Source organism: Pieris napi, chromosome 2, assembly GCF_905475465.1.
Source record: "Pieris napi chromosome 2, ilPieNapi1.2, whole genome shotgun sequence".
Lineage (NCBI taxonomy): Eukaryota > Metazoa > Arthropoda > Insecta > Lepidoptera > Pieridae > Pieris > Pieris napi.
Window position 1 is genome coordinate 8,568,508 of NC_062235.1, and position 15,310 is coordinate 8,583,817.

The following is a 15,310-nucleotide window of genomic DNA, read 5'->3' on the forward strand; positions in this document are numbered from 1 at the left end:
AATTTTAATACTTAATACTTAGACGCAACTCCGGCAGAAAAAATCACTTGGAGGTGTTCCAATTAAGGTCCCCATACAAGGAGAAACCTACATAATCAGTATCATCAAATTCGGGCGACGGATTTCTAAATCCAACCCCTCAATTTGACGTGTATTTAAAAAGTTTAAAGTAACAAGCGTCAAATTTTGGTAAATGAATTTACGACCACCAAGTTAACACATAATATGTGAATAAGATATCTCATTGACTCTTACACATAACAGATAACTATATATGAGCTTAGTATCTACTTTTTTTACACATAGGTATAACCAGCGGCACGTAAGTCTAGCGCTGGCCGATACGTGGAGGGGATTGCTGCGCATGTGTACTGTCGCGCGGGGGACAAAATGCGACTGGAGAGCCAATCGACGCTCTTCATTCCGCTAGCCCCCCTCAGGTACCTTATTTTTTACTTCTGCGCAATAACGGTCAGCGCTAGAGTTTCGTGCCGCTAGTTATATTAAAGTAACGTCTTTTGGTAGCTGATAACTGCTGGCACAAAGCTTTCTACCTTTGTAGCTATGATTCTATATTGTCTTTGTAGATATAAAATGTATTTTTTTGACATGACGAAATATTAGAGAATTGTGAAACGTGCATTAAAGATAAATGACACGATAACCCTTTAAAAGACACGAAGACGTTTATACCAACCGCCAACGATGTCTTAACTCTTAGAGGTAGTACATACCGACGTTTGTGGCCCATTTAGAACGGAATCAATTGGGAAATAACATTTATTGATGATTTTTCTAGACATGGTTACGTATATTTCATTAAAAGAAAGAGCGAAGTCTTAGACGGTTCTATTTGAGGGGAATGGTTAATATATATATTACTAACACTACCCTATTACACATTTACACTATTTTAAGTTTATATTAACCCTAGGATGTTTCACTGTCCGTGTCTACAGTCTAGGTGAGAAGTAAGTTTTAATAACAGAAACAGAATACAATCACCTGTTATAACATTTAAATAAACATTCCAATATTTGAAAACTGTCACTTCACATAATATGACAATTAGTGTTATCTGCAATTACTTAAACATTCAAACTCCAACAGATATTCACAATAAAGACGATGAAATCAAATTAAACCAAGAGGCTTTCAATAAAGGCAGCTTTAAGAAATTTAACATGACAGGCCTATAATATCGCCTACACCACTGGAAGCAGGTCTTTCAAGGACTGAAATTGTGAAAAAAACAGTCCGCTTCCATACAAAAATCTAATTGGAACTCTCATGTACTTACCTCGCAATAGCCATAAAAGCAGATATAATGTTTGCCGTAAATTATTGGTCTCAATTTAGTGACTGTTATGGAGAACAGCATTTCAATAGTTTCAAAAGAACAATAAGTGTCGGGTTAAATTTCAAGTAGACTGACGACTACTTACATGGGATGGGGTGCCTGTAAAATAGACAGTTAAATAGACAAAAAAGTTTGTCGGCAGTAGACCTATGTTTTAAGTACGCTGGATTAACAATATGCTGGTTGTCTAAGAAACAACATAGCGTTGAACTTACTGAAGCTACAATGGAAGCTATACTTTTAAAATTCTGGTTCAGCTACTTAAATTGTAAACATTGATTGCATAACAATTCTCGTGATAACCATTAAAGTTAAGTCAAAACGATATGGTAACGTAAACGTCAAAATGGAAACAAATCGACTTAAAGCTTCACTACATCCGGAATTTGATTTAGCAGGGTTATAAAGATGTAACTTATGCACCGAAAATATGGAAGCTGATGTCCTGACAAAGCAGCTAGCTGGGCTACGGCTGCGCAAAAATATATTGTCTTTGTGTATGTAAATGTAATTAAAAAATATTAACTTTGTGTATGTAAAAAGTACGTAGACGGACTATGGTATAGACCACGCATCAGCGTACAGCGTGTGAGACTGATCACTGAGATAGCAAAATATGATCGACAAAACTTCATAATGTATATCTATATGCCCCACAAAAAAAAAAAAAATTTAGGCTCACTCACTCCACACGCATATTAATCAGTTACGTTAAATTAAACCACACCCGAACACTCAATACAACCCCTGGGTAGTAACTGTTCTACCTAATACACCACAGACTTCCATTATAGAAAGACACTGCTTCTCGCGTCCGAAATAAGTACATCCGCATAAGAAAAAACATAATTTTAAAATACCTACCTACTCGTACTTTAAGAGTAAGGGAGCGTTCAAGTATTACGTCACGCAAATTTTTGGAGATTATTGACCCCCCCCCCCCATGTAACGCGCCGTAACGTTCGTCTGTACCCAGGTATAGTAAAACGTTTCGTGACTACCTACTGAGTCTTTATACCTAACAGTTACCATTATGTGGTGTAAAGTACCGGAAAGGCGAAAATAATATTAACAATAAAGCGTAATTCAATCCCCGCGGTTTACAAAAGGTTATTGCTTATTATTGACCGAAATACACATTCGAATGAATAATTCTTGAACAACGTTACTGAGTCGTAACAAAATAAGCTACTTACCGATGAAAGGTTATGTTTGGTTCTTTACGTTCACTATAGCTTTTACAGCCAATTATGCAACAATTCACCATGACTGACACTTTAAATACACCTCTTATAAGGATAAAGTCTTAAAATATGGGTTTGACTTGGGTTTCACAGATTTATCAGTAAGCGGTGAAAACTTGTTTACCACCAAGGGCTCGGTGGTAAACAAATAAAATCCGATACGCAAATAGAGACAAAAAAACTGATACTCTGTTTCGCTCGCACTTAAGTATATTTTCACGTTAATGCCTTCTCTCTTTAGTTATAATTGTTATTTTAGAAGCTCATCTAGTTCTATACTCTATATACGTATCGAGTCAATTAATTTTTATCTCACTATGTAATAAATTCATTCTAACAGTGATAATTGTCATATGTCAAGTGCCATGTGCTATATGTCAATTGTAAGGGTTTAGTTTGTATTATAATATTATTGATCATAAGGCTAGAAAATTAACCAAAATAATAAATTTACTATTATAGTTTGGCTAATTGTAATGTTTTTTTTCTTTTCTGCGTTTAGTATAGCTAAATTTCAGATATTTTATTTATAGTGTATCAACTGTTGATCGTTCAATAGTCTTTTTTAATCTTCCATTTCGCCCTTCGAATGCAACAAATAATTTTAAATGTATTTAAGAATTGATGAGTTCTCTTGTTCTTTTTAATAATAAATCTATATCAACAGTGTCATTGAATTTCAAGTCTATTCAACATGAATATAGAAGCAAACAGGCTTAGTACCTTTACTAACTGGCCTGCCTCAGCACCCGTTGATCCAATAAGAATAGCCCGAGCTGGTTTTTTCTACTCTGGTAATGGAACTGAGGTTGAATGTTTTAGCTGTGGTGGAAAGATTTCTGAGTGGAATTATGGTGATCAAGTTATGGGGCGTCACCGTATGATGGATCCTAATTGTTTGTTTGTTGTAACACCCCATCTATCTGGAAATGTTCCATCTGTAGTTAATCAAGCATATACCTTAAGAAATGAAGAGAGTAGTTCATCAAGACCTGTAGACATATCTGTTACCCCTATGCAATATGAATTAACTCAAGATGATCTAATGTATAGAAGTGATGCACTAAGACTGCTTTCATATGTTAATTGGGATGTAAGTAAATTAATTTTATAATTGTTTACTTATTACTGTAGGTGGTTTATAAAGTGGAAGTGTAAAGTAGAACTCTTAGTTTAAATAAAATCTGGTTACTATTTAGTGCTGAAATATTGCATCACCTTCTCTCTATCTTCTTCTATACATTTAAAATTTAGTAAAAAACCAGTATCTGGAGTGCATACCCTATCATAATCATAATCAACAGTAACCACAAATTGCAATCAATAAATATATTAAAAGGCAATAGATCCATATCTCTATCAAAAATGATGTGGAATTAAAATTTTATATGAAATTTATCTGCAGTATAACATTAGATCAATATATTGTTTAATCTAGATCTGATGTAAATTCAAAAGCTGCTTTTATAAACCTACTGAATTGTTGAAATAGTGAACAAGTATATTTTTTAAACTTAATTTTACAATAATTCCTTAAATTTGTTAAAACAAATGTGCTAATAAAATATTGTAATTCAATAAATTGTTTTAGGACTCATCTTTTTCACGTGAAGCATTAGTAAATGCTGGTTTTTATCATGCTGGCGGTGGGCGCCTGCGATGTGCTTGGTGTGGTGGTGAATTGGGATCTTTAACTAATATGGGATTAGAATCACCTCTTGAGATACACCAGATGTAATCAATAATTTTTATTTTATATATATGAAGTTAAGGGTGAATCAACTACCTTCAGTAAATCATCTACATTCAATACCATTAATTATTTAAGTAAATAAAGAGAATAGTCTTAGAGAAGTTTTCCCACATGCTATATGCTATCTGTTTGTATTGTTTAATATGAACTTTTAAGTATAGCCAGGCTTTTCAAAAGAAATTCCAAATTGTTTATTACATGTTGTTTTGTCAATCTACTATATAAAAATAAGTCGGGTTTTCCTTCCTGACGCTATAACTCCAGAACGCACGAACCGATTTCCACGGTTTTGTATTTGTTGGAAAGGTCTTGGGCTCCGTGAGGTTTATAGCATAAATTCAACAGAAAAGCGGGATCACCAAACGAAATGTTACATAAAACGAAGCAGTCTGGTGGCGAAACAGAGTTCGCCAAGTTTGCTAGTAGTATAATATTTTTAAATATACATTTTAATAAATATACAATTACAGGTATTTCCCAATGTGTGAATTTGCAACTAGAAGAGCGCGAATGGATAATGTTAATATAGAGATATCAGAAAACATACATGACTTACCAGAGTTCAGAGGTGATACTCCCCAACCACAGGGCACAATACCTCTGCAAACGTAAGTAACGGAAAACATAGTATTTGACTTACAATGTATATTGAAAGTTAAGCAAATTTCTAAGGATGGGAAGACCACACATACAGATCTCAGATATTAATTTTTATATCTTCCTTATGAAAGTCTACCGATGAAAGAATTTACAAAATCAATTTGGTAATTCCAGATGTTTAGGTTAGCTTATTCCAGCAGACATACTCACAAACATAACTGGTTAATATAACCACAATGTCAGCAAACAAAGCAGTATCTTGTTTACATTTTATATTAACTATTCCAAGGTCCAGGTAAATCTAATGTCTCTAGTTTATCATTTAGGTTAAAGTTTAAGGGAGTTTCTTGTCTACTAAATATGATCAATAATATTGTATATGTGAGATTTATCTAGGTATATTTTACATTAATCAAAAACAAGTTCTTTCGTTAGAACTGCAATTGTTAGAAGATTTAATAAGGTTTAAATTTTGAGTATTTCCAATTCTGTTTGTAGGTATTTTGCAGACTAATGTATTATAGTCTAATATACATTTTCATATTCAGTAATTTTTAGTATATCAGTTTATAGTCGCATTAGACATACAACATGCATTGTATTACCAAGCATCAAACCTCTGAACAGGACCTTTGGATTATATAATTTCTGTGTTAATTACCCAGCCACAATGTGAATGCACTCAATTTTTTTTAATAAAAAAAAACAAAATACCACAAAAGAAGATTACAAATATAAAAAAAAGGTTTTAAACTAATTAATGGTACATAAGATTTTTTATTTCTTTAGTTCAACTAATATTAAATATAAATTTCCATAACATTAGTCATAGTTCTTCAAATATTGTGTCACTTCCAGAAGTGGAGCAGAACATAATGAGCAAGTAGTAGCAGCTGGCAGTACCTGGAGAGATCTGGGAGTCGTTAGCGGAGGAGCTAGGCATCCTACAAAGGCCTCTTTGACAGCCCGAATGGCAAGTTTTGATTGCAACTGGCCCCAAGATCGGCCGCAAGCACCTTGCTCATTAGCTGAAGCTGGTTTTTTCTATACTGGGTTAGAAGATCAGGTATGTTTGAAATTTTTTATAATAAAATTACTTTATTGTCTATCAGAAATATCTATGCCATACTAAGGGTCTGTTTCACAATGTATGGATAAAGTACCAAATAGCTATGCAACACATAAATTATTTGGAAGATAAGTTGTGCTATTTGACATTCATCGGACTCATAACTTATGATGGACTTTATGTGACGAATAGCGCTATCTGACAGTCGTGAAACGCAACAATAGTGTTTATCCTACCAATAAGTAATAAATAGCTAATTTGGAACTTATCCGTACATTGTGAAACAGATCCTAATAGTAAATATCTTCTTTTTGATAATATAAATTATGTGATGTCTTGTGGTTAATTTAATTATACTAGTAGAAGAAATAAATGCCTAATAAATACCTAAGATTCTTTTTGTTTACGAAGAAAGTAACACATATTTTGACACTTTGCATGCTCCTTTGACGACTGATTGTGCAGTGCTTTTTAATTCTATCAATCATCCTATGTACTCTTTTACTAAAATAAAGACTTTATTGTATTTATATATAAAAAAGCGTTTAGCAGGCATTCAGACACATCACACTTATAACACCTCTTTTTTTAAATTGGTCTTCATTTCATCCAGGTTCGTTGTTTTTACTGTGACGGTGGTCTGGGCAAATGGGAGGCGGGCGATATACCGTGGCGAGAGCACGCGCGTTGGTTTCCACAATGCGGATACGTGTTACTCATGAAGGGACAGCAGTTTGTTGATACGGCCCGTAGCAGTAACGCACGACGGACGGTAAGTTAAAACCTTTATGCAGAAGCTCATTATGAGCTAAGGGAAATTGAAATTTTTTAAGGTTTCCAGGGATGTCTACTTTCAATAACAAAAATTATTTTGATGGAACAAGCAGTGGCGAAATATCTCTTGGAAACAGTGCGTAAATCCATAGATTCGTGGCCAAAGGCCTGTATAAAAGCCAAAGGTGGCCATTTCGAATAGAATATATTTTGCTCTTGTCAACAATCTGTCTTTCTCTTTCTCACTTTTTCTTTCTCCATAACCACGTCATCATTCATCTCTGATTTCTCGTTCGGGTTCAACATCGTGGAAGATTGATCAATCGTTGTCTCCTCTCTTCCATCTTAGGGTGCGTCCACATCTGGCGAATATGCCGCGAACAGTTTGCGTGCTGCGCGCGTGCATTTTTGTTCGTGCGCCGCTCATACGCCGCCCACGCGCAGCATTCGCCAGATGTGGACGCACCCTTACTGCGTCATTAAAAGTGGAATAATGCATTAAAATGATTGTATATTTTATTTTCAGGTGTCATCAGCTGAACGTGGCGTACTAACTTCAGGACCTCGGAATGCTTCTGTAAACTTTCCGGTCACTGAAAGTCAGGTGATTTTTTTTTTAATATAACGGAGCAAACGGGCAGGCTGCTCATCTGATGTTAAGTGCTTTATACGACCTGAAGAAACGCTCAGTTGTGGCACGACGGACGTTGAGGTGATACGGATGGTATTTTGTATTCTGCCTTGACGTCCGATGATAGAACTCAGCTAAAGATATTAGTCTTAACAACAACAACGAACAACTTCTCAGAACATTCTTCTTGACTACTTGTGAGCCTTCAGACCGTTTGCCTCCTGTTAAATAAAAAAAATATTATACTTCTTTGGCGTTATTAAAAATAGTTTTTGATTGCATGCAAATAATTAATTACAATTAAATAATCAAAGACTGCAAAAGGAGTAATTATAGTCAATAAAGTTAAGTTTACATTTGAAAAATTAAATAAATAAATATTTATTATTATTCTCTTAAATTAAGTGTACCATAAATTCTATTAATCTTATATCTACGTTTACGTATTAACGTTATATCGCTCCAAGCCTTCATTTTCTCCTTATTAGTATTCGTGCTTAAATCTTTGTTTAAAAGGTACTACAAAAGTCATTATGGTCATTCAAAATTCTTGGCATAGCTGCTAACTTCACGCATATTCTATTTCTTTTTACTTGTAGATTGTCTTATTCCCATCTCGCTCGCGCCGGCTATAATCACACTGATAATGTTGTGTCTCAGGTGCGCGCGCATCGTAAAATTTCACTCTCATAAATTTTTCATAACGCGCCTAAAGAAGTATAACTTCAAAAAAACTTATTTTCGTAATCCTAAAATGTTTTTAGATAGAGAATTGTATGGAAAGCAATGCGGCGGCGGATGCCCTTGGAGCTGGTTTGGATGCAGCGCGAGTGAGACGGGCTATTGTTAGACGGTTGCAGGCAACAGGTCAGTATTTATATTTATAAAAAAAAAACTAATTTTCGACTAAAATATTCTAGTTAACTACTTAAAAGCAAAGGCCTTAATTAAAACCTTAAATGACTAATTAATAGTTGTAATTTACTGCAACTTTAATGTACTGCAATGTGTAATAAATAAAAATAATCAGACCATTTCACAACTATGGGAACTTATTTTTTATCCAGAATTCTGAATTAAATTTTTTATTACTATTTTTAATTATTTTAAATCTAATTTAAACACTATTGTGTATGAGGTGCCATCCGTATGGTAAGAACAAATAGCCTAGAAAACAATTGCCAGTGAAAATAATTACATTATTCTATTCTTCTAAAGCTAGAACAAAACAGATATTTTCTACACTTATACACTTACTACACCATTTTAAACAAAACTTTGACACGATAAATCTTTCTGCACTATGGTCTTATAACCAAAACTAACCAAAATTCATAATAATTGTAACAAGTCGTAAATGAACATTATTTTTAAAAATTATACAATGACTGTCTGATTCAGTTTTACACCAATCAAAAAGCTTTACCAAGAATAAAAAAATCTGATATGCGTATTGCACGTGTTAATAAAAAACAAATTCTATACCGTAAAGTTTCCATGTATTTTTGCATGTTTTTATTTTTTTAACCTAACCGTTCTTTTACTAATTCTAATTTTTAGGATCGCCATTTCCGAATTCCGAGTCGTTGATAGATGCTGTTCTGGATGATCAGTTGAACGAAGAAGCCTGGAGTACGGTGTCCAGTCAGCGCTTTGCGAGGGACATACTCGCTGAGACACTGCGGGTCTTTGATACAAGTGCTAGGTAACTTAATTCTATGAATTGTTATTTATGCTGGATATTATCTTTACATATCACACATAGCTTCGGTTCATTGGCCATTTCCGTAAACGCAGATGGCAGCTGTCAATGCCTGGGTGTCAGTGGGTGCTCGTTGACAATTGACAATGTCTCTTTTAATTTGTTTTTCTTTTTTTACTGTATTCAAATGTTTGCATCTTTTTCTTTAATTGGTTTAAAAAGTAATTTCTTTATCAATTTAGCTACCACCTTTATGGTAAATTAATTCGCCTATATAATTTAAAAAGAAAATAAGGAAAATAGTAAATGAACTTATAAAAAACTGGATTGATTCAAGGAGAATATTCATCAGAGTAGGCGAGAAAAACACAGTTTTGATATGTTTATATAGCTCCCGGTAGTTAAGAAGAGTCGTTATAGGCGCAGGAGTGCTTACGTGGATAAAAACTTGGATTTCAATAAATAAAACGCGTACCAATTCTTAAAAGGCCGGCAACGTACTCGCGAGCCCTCTGGCATTGAGTGTCTATGGGCGGCGGTATTACTTAACATTAACACTATTTACCCGTTCTATAAAAAAGTGCGTGCGTTCAAAGTACACGTGTAGAAGTGAAACTTCTTTGGCAAACTAATTTTTTAAATTTATTTCTTCGATAATAAAAACACGTGGCATTTTAATTTTCATCGTTTCAATTCGTCATTTGAGATTTCAATAAATTATTTTGCATAAAATAAAAATACTAATATTCCATAAATTCTCTTTACGAAATTTTTATTTTAAAAATAGAATTTCTATAAGGTAATTCGCCCTTATTTTCCTTTTCTTCGACAAAAACGCTGCACATATTCTTGACGTTTCAACCCGCGCATGAGGGGAGAAAGAAGTTTCACTTCAAAAATCCTTCTTACATGCATCTTACTTAGTTGACAGTTACTTAAAGTATTTAATAAAGAATTAAGTTGATTCTATCTATAATTTCTTCATATATTAAATTTCGTATCTGAAACAGCGTTCTTTAGATAATTAGTAAAATTTGATGGACGTCTTTATTTATTACGTTATTAATAACTTCACTAACAAGTTTAATGATAAATATTACTTCTATTTTCAGGGCTCTTCATCTGGATGAAGACAGGTCCGATAGCAGGCAGTCTTCCGAGAGCTCTTCAGCATCACCCCTACCAGAACAACCTCGACCAATTAAATTAATAAATTCAGAGAAGGACAGACCAAAGACACCAGTTGAAAAGAAAGAGATGACCTTGGAGGAAGAGAATCGACAGTTAAAGGAAGCCAGACTTTGCAAAGTCTGTATGGATAATGAGGTAAGGAATATGTTTTTGGTTTAAAAATTGTACAATTATTTAAATATACCAATATTTGTTTTGTTGTAAAAATCAGTAGAAATTATAATTATTAAATTATAGGGAAGGCAACCGGCGGCCTTATCACTTTCGAGTGATTTCTTCCAGGCATTATTTAACCTCTCGAGTTTTTATCCCTTAGTGCATATGTATATCAATTTTTAACTGACTTAAAAAACTAAGGAGGTTGTTATCAATTCGATTCACACCTTTTTTACTTTCTTAGACCCAAAAGGACCTTTTGACTAGACATCGTACGATGTTTTTCTTCACTATTGTGAACAAAATCTCTCATGCTTTTTTTATACTTGCTCATATTTGAGCAAGTATAAAACTGTTTTATGGCTTCAACCGCACCCTTAATCTTAATATTTGATATCACTAAAGATTAAGATTTCTTTGAAAACGTGTATGAAATATTTTAAAAGCAAAAGTTGCAACTTGAGAGCTCTTTGGTCAATGTATGTACCATAGATGTGTATGCGCAGGTCAGCATGGTATTCCTGCCATGCGGTCATTTGGTGTCCTGTGGGATGTGCAGTACGGCCCTAACATCATGCCCCTTATGCCGTGCCGCGGTTAAGGCGCTAGTCAGGGCCTACTTCGCCTGACAACCCACCAGGTTATGCGAGATATTTAATTATTTCATTTGTTTTAACCTTACACAGGGTGTCCCATAAATCAATGTCAAGCGAATTTTTTTATCATGCGACTTCGGCATGACCTTGATTTATGAGACACCTGTATATGAAACAATATTATTTATGTGATAGGTAATACATAGTTGGACGGGTTTGTTTTTCATAAAAAGTACCTTAAATACTGAAGTTGCTTGGTGCATCGTAACCATGGTAACAAAGATGGTACTATCCTTAGTTCAAGCTCTAAAATAATTTTGTGGTAATATTAGGCTAGTAATGTACCGTGTGTATATATAAAAATATTATTAGTTAACACAAAAGATTAGAACGTGTAGGTACTTTAGACTTTTAAAATCTACTGAGGTTAGGTTAGTAACAAGTCCGTTCCGCACGAAGTCTCGAAAAAAAAGTGAGTCAACGCCGATGTTGCCATGCTTTATATAGGTTTCTGCTACAAGATGGCGTTAGTCCGCTAACAATATCATAATTTTTTAATAAAATTATGGATACTGTGAAGCAAAAATGATTTCACGGAGCGTATTTTGAATTAAAATTGAACTTTTCATTTGAACGATAAGGACTAACTAAATATTAATTATTGGAAACAATGTAGGTTATCATTTAACTGATTAAAAAATGTTTTATTACAGCACGAATACATTATTTTGCCGACGCCACTTGAGCTTGCAACCAAACCACGATAGCACATTGTCGTTATTATTAAAATATTTATTTTAATATATGTGATAGTTGATATTAAGTTTATAATTGTTTAAAATGTTTGACAAAATATTTTAACGTGAAATATTGTCATTTGTGGTCTGATATCTTGTATACTATAAGTAATAATGAATGTATGTAGTATGTGATTGCTGTCAAATAAGATTGTCGAAGTATGGCGCACTGTAAAAAATATAAAAATTAATTAACATTTTATGTTTATAAAAATGCATGTTTAATTGATTTTAATATTATAAAATCATATGATTAAGAACAAAACTCTTCAAATAAAATAGTTTTTTTAACAAAGCAAATAATACATACATGATAATAATTTACTTAAGACTTTTGTCATCAGTAAACGTTCATTTTACAGTACAATATATATTTATTAATTACATTATCCAAATATATAATGCGTCTAAATGGTCTTATTAAATTATTGCGTGTATGTATATGTTAACGCAAAATTGTAAATACCGTTAGATTGTAATCTATCGAAGTGAAACCGTCAAATTAAGAAACGGATCGCACCTCCTAATTCGTTTGTTGTCGAATGTAAATTGATTGTTTTGATGAATGTAAATTGATGTCGTGTTGACAGTAACTCACAGCTTTAGAATTAGTTATATGAAATTATTGGGAAGTAAAATTAATCTGTGATTGACCAAAGAAGTTTGAATGATAATTTGAAGCAGTTCGTTGAGGTTCACAATCTTTCAACATTTTACAATCTCGCGAGATAGATTACAATCTAACGGTGTTTACAATTTTACGCTAACATATATATATTTTCATGTGAAATAAAATTCCATAAATATTTATAGATTATTAATCACGGCAATTCCCACATCTACGTAATTGTAATTTTTTAAACATATGTAGTTGATATAATTGAATCTTTGTTTCAGTACAAAAAAATCAATCAAACATGTCTATCTAATCATTATATTGCATTTTTGATATGCATAAGTGACTAAAATTGTTATATTCAGATTTGATACACCGATTATAGATTTTCTTTGTTTAAAGTTCTCAAGTGTTGCCATTTATTAAATTGATTTTTTAAGCGTAACATTTATAGGCGAGACATTGCTAAGTATACTCCCGTACGTCACGTATTGGATTTCACATACAGCTAAATCTCGACTCTGAACGGATATGGACCTACATGCTATAGAATATCTCGTAGCTAAGAATATTCTTCGATGTCTCGATGTCGCTCAAAGTCATTGCTATTCCTAAATAAAATCAGATACTTTTTTAATAAGGGTTTATTTTAAGCGTCTCTGAATGTTCGTGTAAAGTTTTGTTTGCAAATATTACAAAGATCTCCATGTTAGAACGAACAATATTGGAAATACCGTTTCCAAAATATATAATTTATAAAAAATGTAATATGAAGTTTGGTTTTTCAGAGTTCCTAACTCTAGAACTATAAAATCGTTTTTCTCTGCGATATTTGACTTTTCAAAATCATTATAACATTGTGTCTTTAGATATGTTTTGAAATACGAGATTTTTTTTTGATTGCTTAAAATAACGTCCGTCAATTGTGTCCTAAAATGTGCAACTATAGTACGACTTACAAATTAAGATATTTTTTTCATATCTGTGTATTAAAGGAAGTCATTAAAATATATGTCTAATAAATATATTGACATGAGAAAATAATGTCATTTGAAATGACATTGCCTAACACCGTCGAATGCCCGTAGTGTCAGTTGTCACCGAAAAATTTTGATACTTGATAACATTTTATACATTTTAGTTTTTTGCAATTGCACTGTAAACACATTTAATTTACATATATATAACAAAATGCGCTTTCGAATATTTAATATAGGCCTAAAATACACTAGATTTCTTGACATTATTATAACAATCATGTATAAATACTTGGCGAAAATTGTATTAGTTAATTATATTGATAATTGTTTGTGATATGGGATCGTTATCAATAAGCGGAGTGGTTTCATGATGATTTCAAGTATACAAGAAGAATAGAGTGGATAAAACACACTAAACTGTAATCCAAACCTTATTACTTGTGTATTAAAGCTGACTTTTCATTCTCAATGACGTTTACCGAGGGTAGTATGTAAAAACGAACAAAAAGATTTTATATATATAATGAAATTGCTCTATATCATGAAAATTCATGAAAGCACATTTACTTAGAAATATTTTTTATTCCGTTCCGCTTTTGTTGATTCGTCTCAAATGCAATTTAAATCAAGGTTTTCAGTAATAAGTGTGTAGAGTATATTGTTATTGTGTTATGATAAGGATCTGACTTGGTGGAAATATATTGGTGGACTGATTTGTTCACATAGTTATATTGCGTTTTATTTCATGTAAAGAAAACAGCGTACCTATTCTTGAAAGATCGGCAACGCATTTGCAAGCCCTCTGGCAGTCTATTGGCTCACTTAACATTTAGTGAGCCTGTTGGCTGTTTGCCACCTGTTCTATAAAAAAATATCAAAGACTATCTGTGAAGTTTTGACGGACCCGTAAATTTAGTAACTAAATAAAAAAACGTTATCCCTCGTTGAAGTGTGAATTTAGCTACAAAAACACGAATATTACAGTTAATATTATTTGCCTAACTTCAAATTAATAATTATCTATGCTATGATTAACTTATTTCAATACATTGTCGGAATATGGATGATATCGTGATGAGGACAGGAAGCAAGTGTAAAGGGAAAATCGTGAACTCCTAATTTCATAGGATAATACATTCAAAATGCGTGCGTGTTATTGACTTAAAATTTCAATTCTGTCGTGGACATAATTGTACATCGGCTTTATATCGATTGCTTCTTTCGGCTTTATCGCTTTCTGTGATTTTATATATGTTAACGTAAAATTGTAAACACCGTTAGATTGTAATCTATCTCGCGAGATTATAAACTGTCGAAAGATTGTGAACCTCAGCTTACTGCTTACAATTTAACGTATTATTATTCGGTAGATTGTACTACACTAACTTAGTTATCATTCAAACTTCTTTGGTCAATTACAGATTAATTTTACTTCCCAATAATTTCATATAACTACCTACCGAATAATAATACGTTAAATTGTAAGCAGTTCGTTGAGGTTTACCATCTTTCGACAGTTTATAATCTCGCGAGATAGATTACAATCTAACGGTATTTACAATTTTACGGTGACATATACATAATACATATCTTCTTAACAAAAGTCACCTTTAATCTGACCAAGTATCGAAACGATGATAAATAAGTATGATTTAAGACAAATCATCATGTGTCATCTAATATTTAAATACATTTTAGTGTGTTGTGATCATCCTAAATCGAAGAAATGAGCACCGAATTTCCTCTATTTCATCACATTCGTTTTAATTACCAAACGGCTATAAAACGAAAGTTCAAACGTCCATCATCAAAGGCAAGAGCGATTTAGGAAAATTGGTTCC

General features: G+C 32.8%; 1 protein-coding gene across 3 annotated transcripts; it reads left to right on the forward strand.

Annotated features, from left to right (window-relative positions):
* Positions 1–2,970: 2,970 nt before the first annotated feature.
* Positions 2,971–12,232, forward strand: LOC125062810 (death-associated inhibitor of apoptosis 2-like). Of its 3 annotated transcripts, none has more exons than XM_047668996.1 (12): positions 2,971–2,987; positions 3,427–3,697; positions 4,196–4,338; positions 4,828–4,965; positions 5,816–6,023; positions 6,640–6,798; positions 7,327–7,404; positions 8,196–8,298; positions 8,992–9,136; positions 10,246–10,459; positions 10,987–11,120; positions 11,790–12,232. In XM_047668996.1, exons 2-11 carry the CDS (start codon positions 3,470–3,472, stop codon positions 11,107–11,109), a joined length of 1,539 nt encoding a protein of 512 aa, XP_047524952.1. In that variant the 5' UTR covers positions 2,971–2,987; positions 3,427–3,469; the 3' UTR covers positions 11,110–11,120; positions 11,790–12,232. The 3 variants fall into 3 exon arrangements, with proteins under 3 accessions (XP_047524952.1, XP_047524934.1, XP_047524943.1); XM_047668987.1 differs by lacking the exon at positions 2,971–2,987 and adding an exon at positions 3,013–3,077; XM_047668978.1 differs by lacking the exon at positions 2,971–2,987 and having other exon boundaries at positions 2,994–3,697.
* Positions 12,233–15,310: the final 3,078 nt, after the last annotated feature.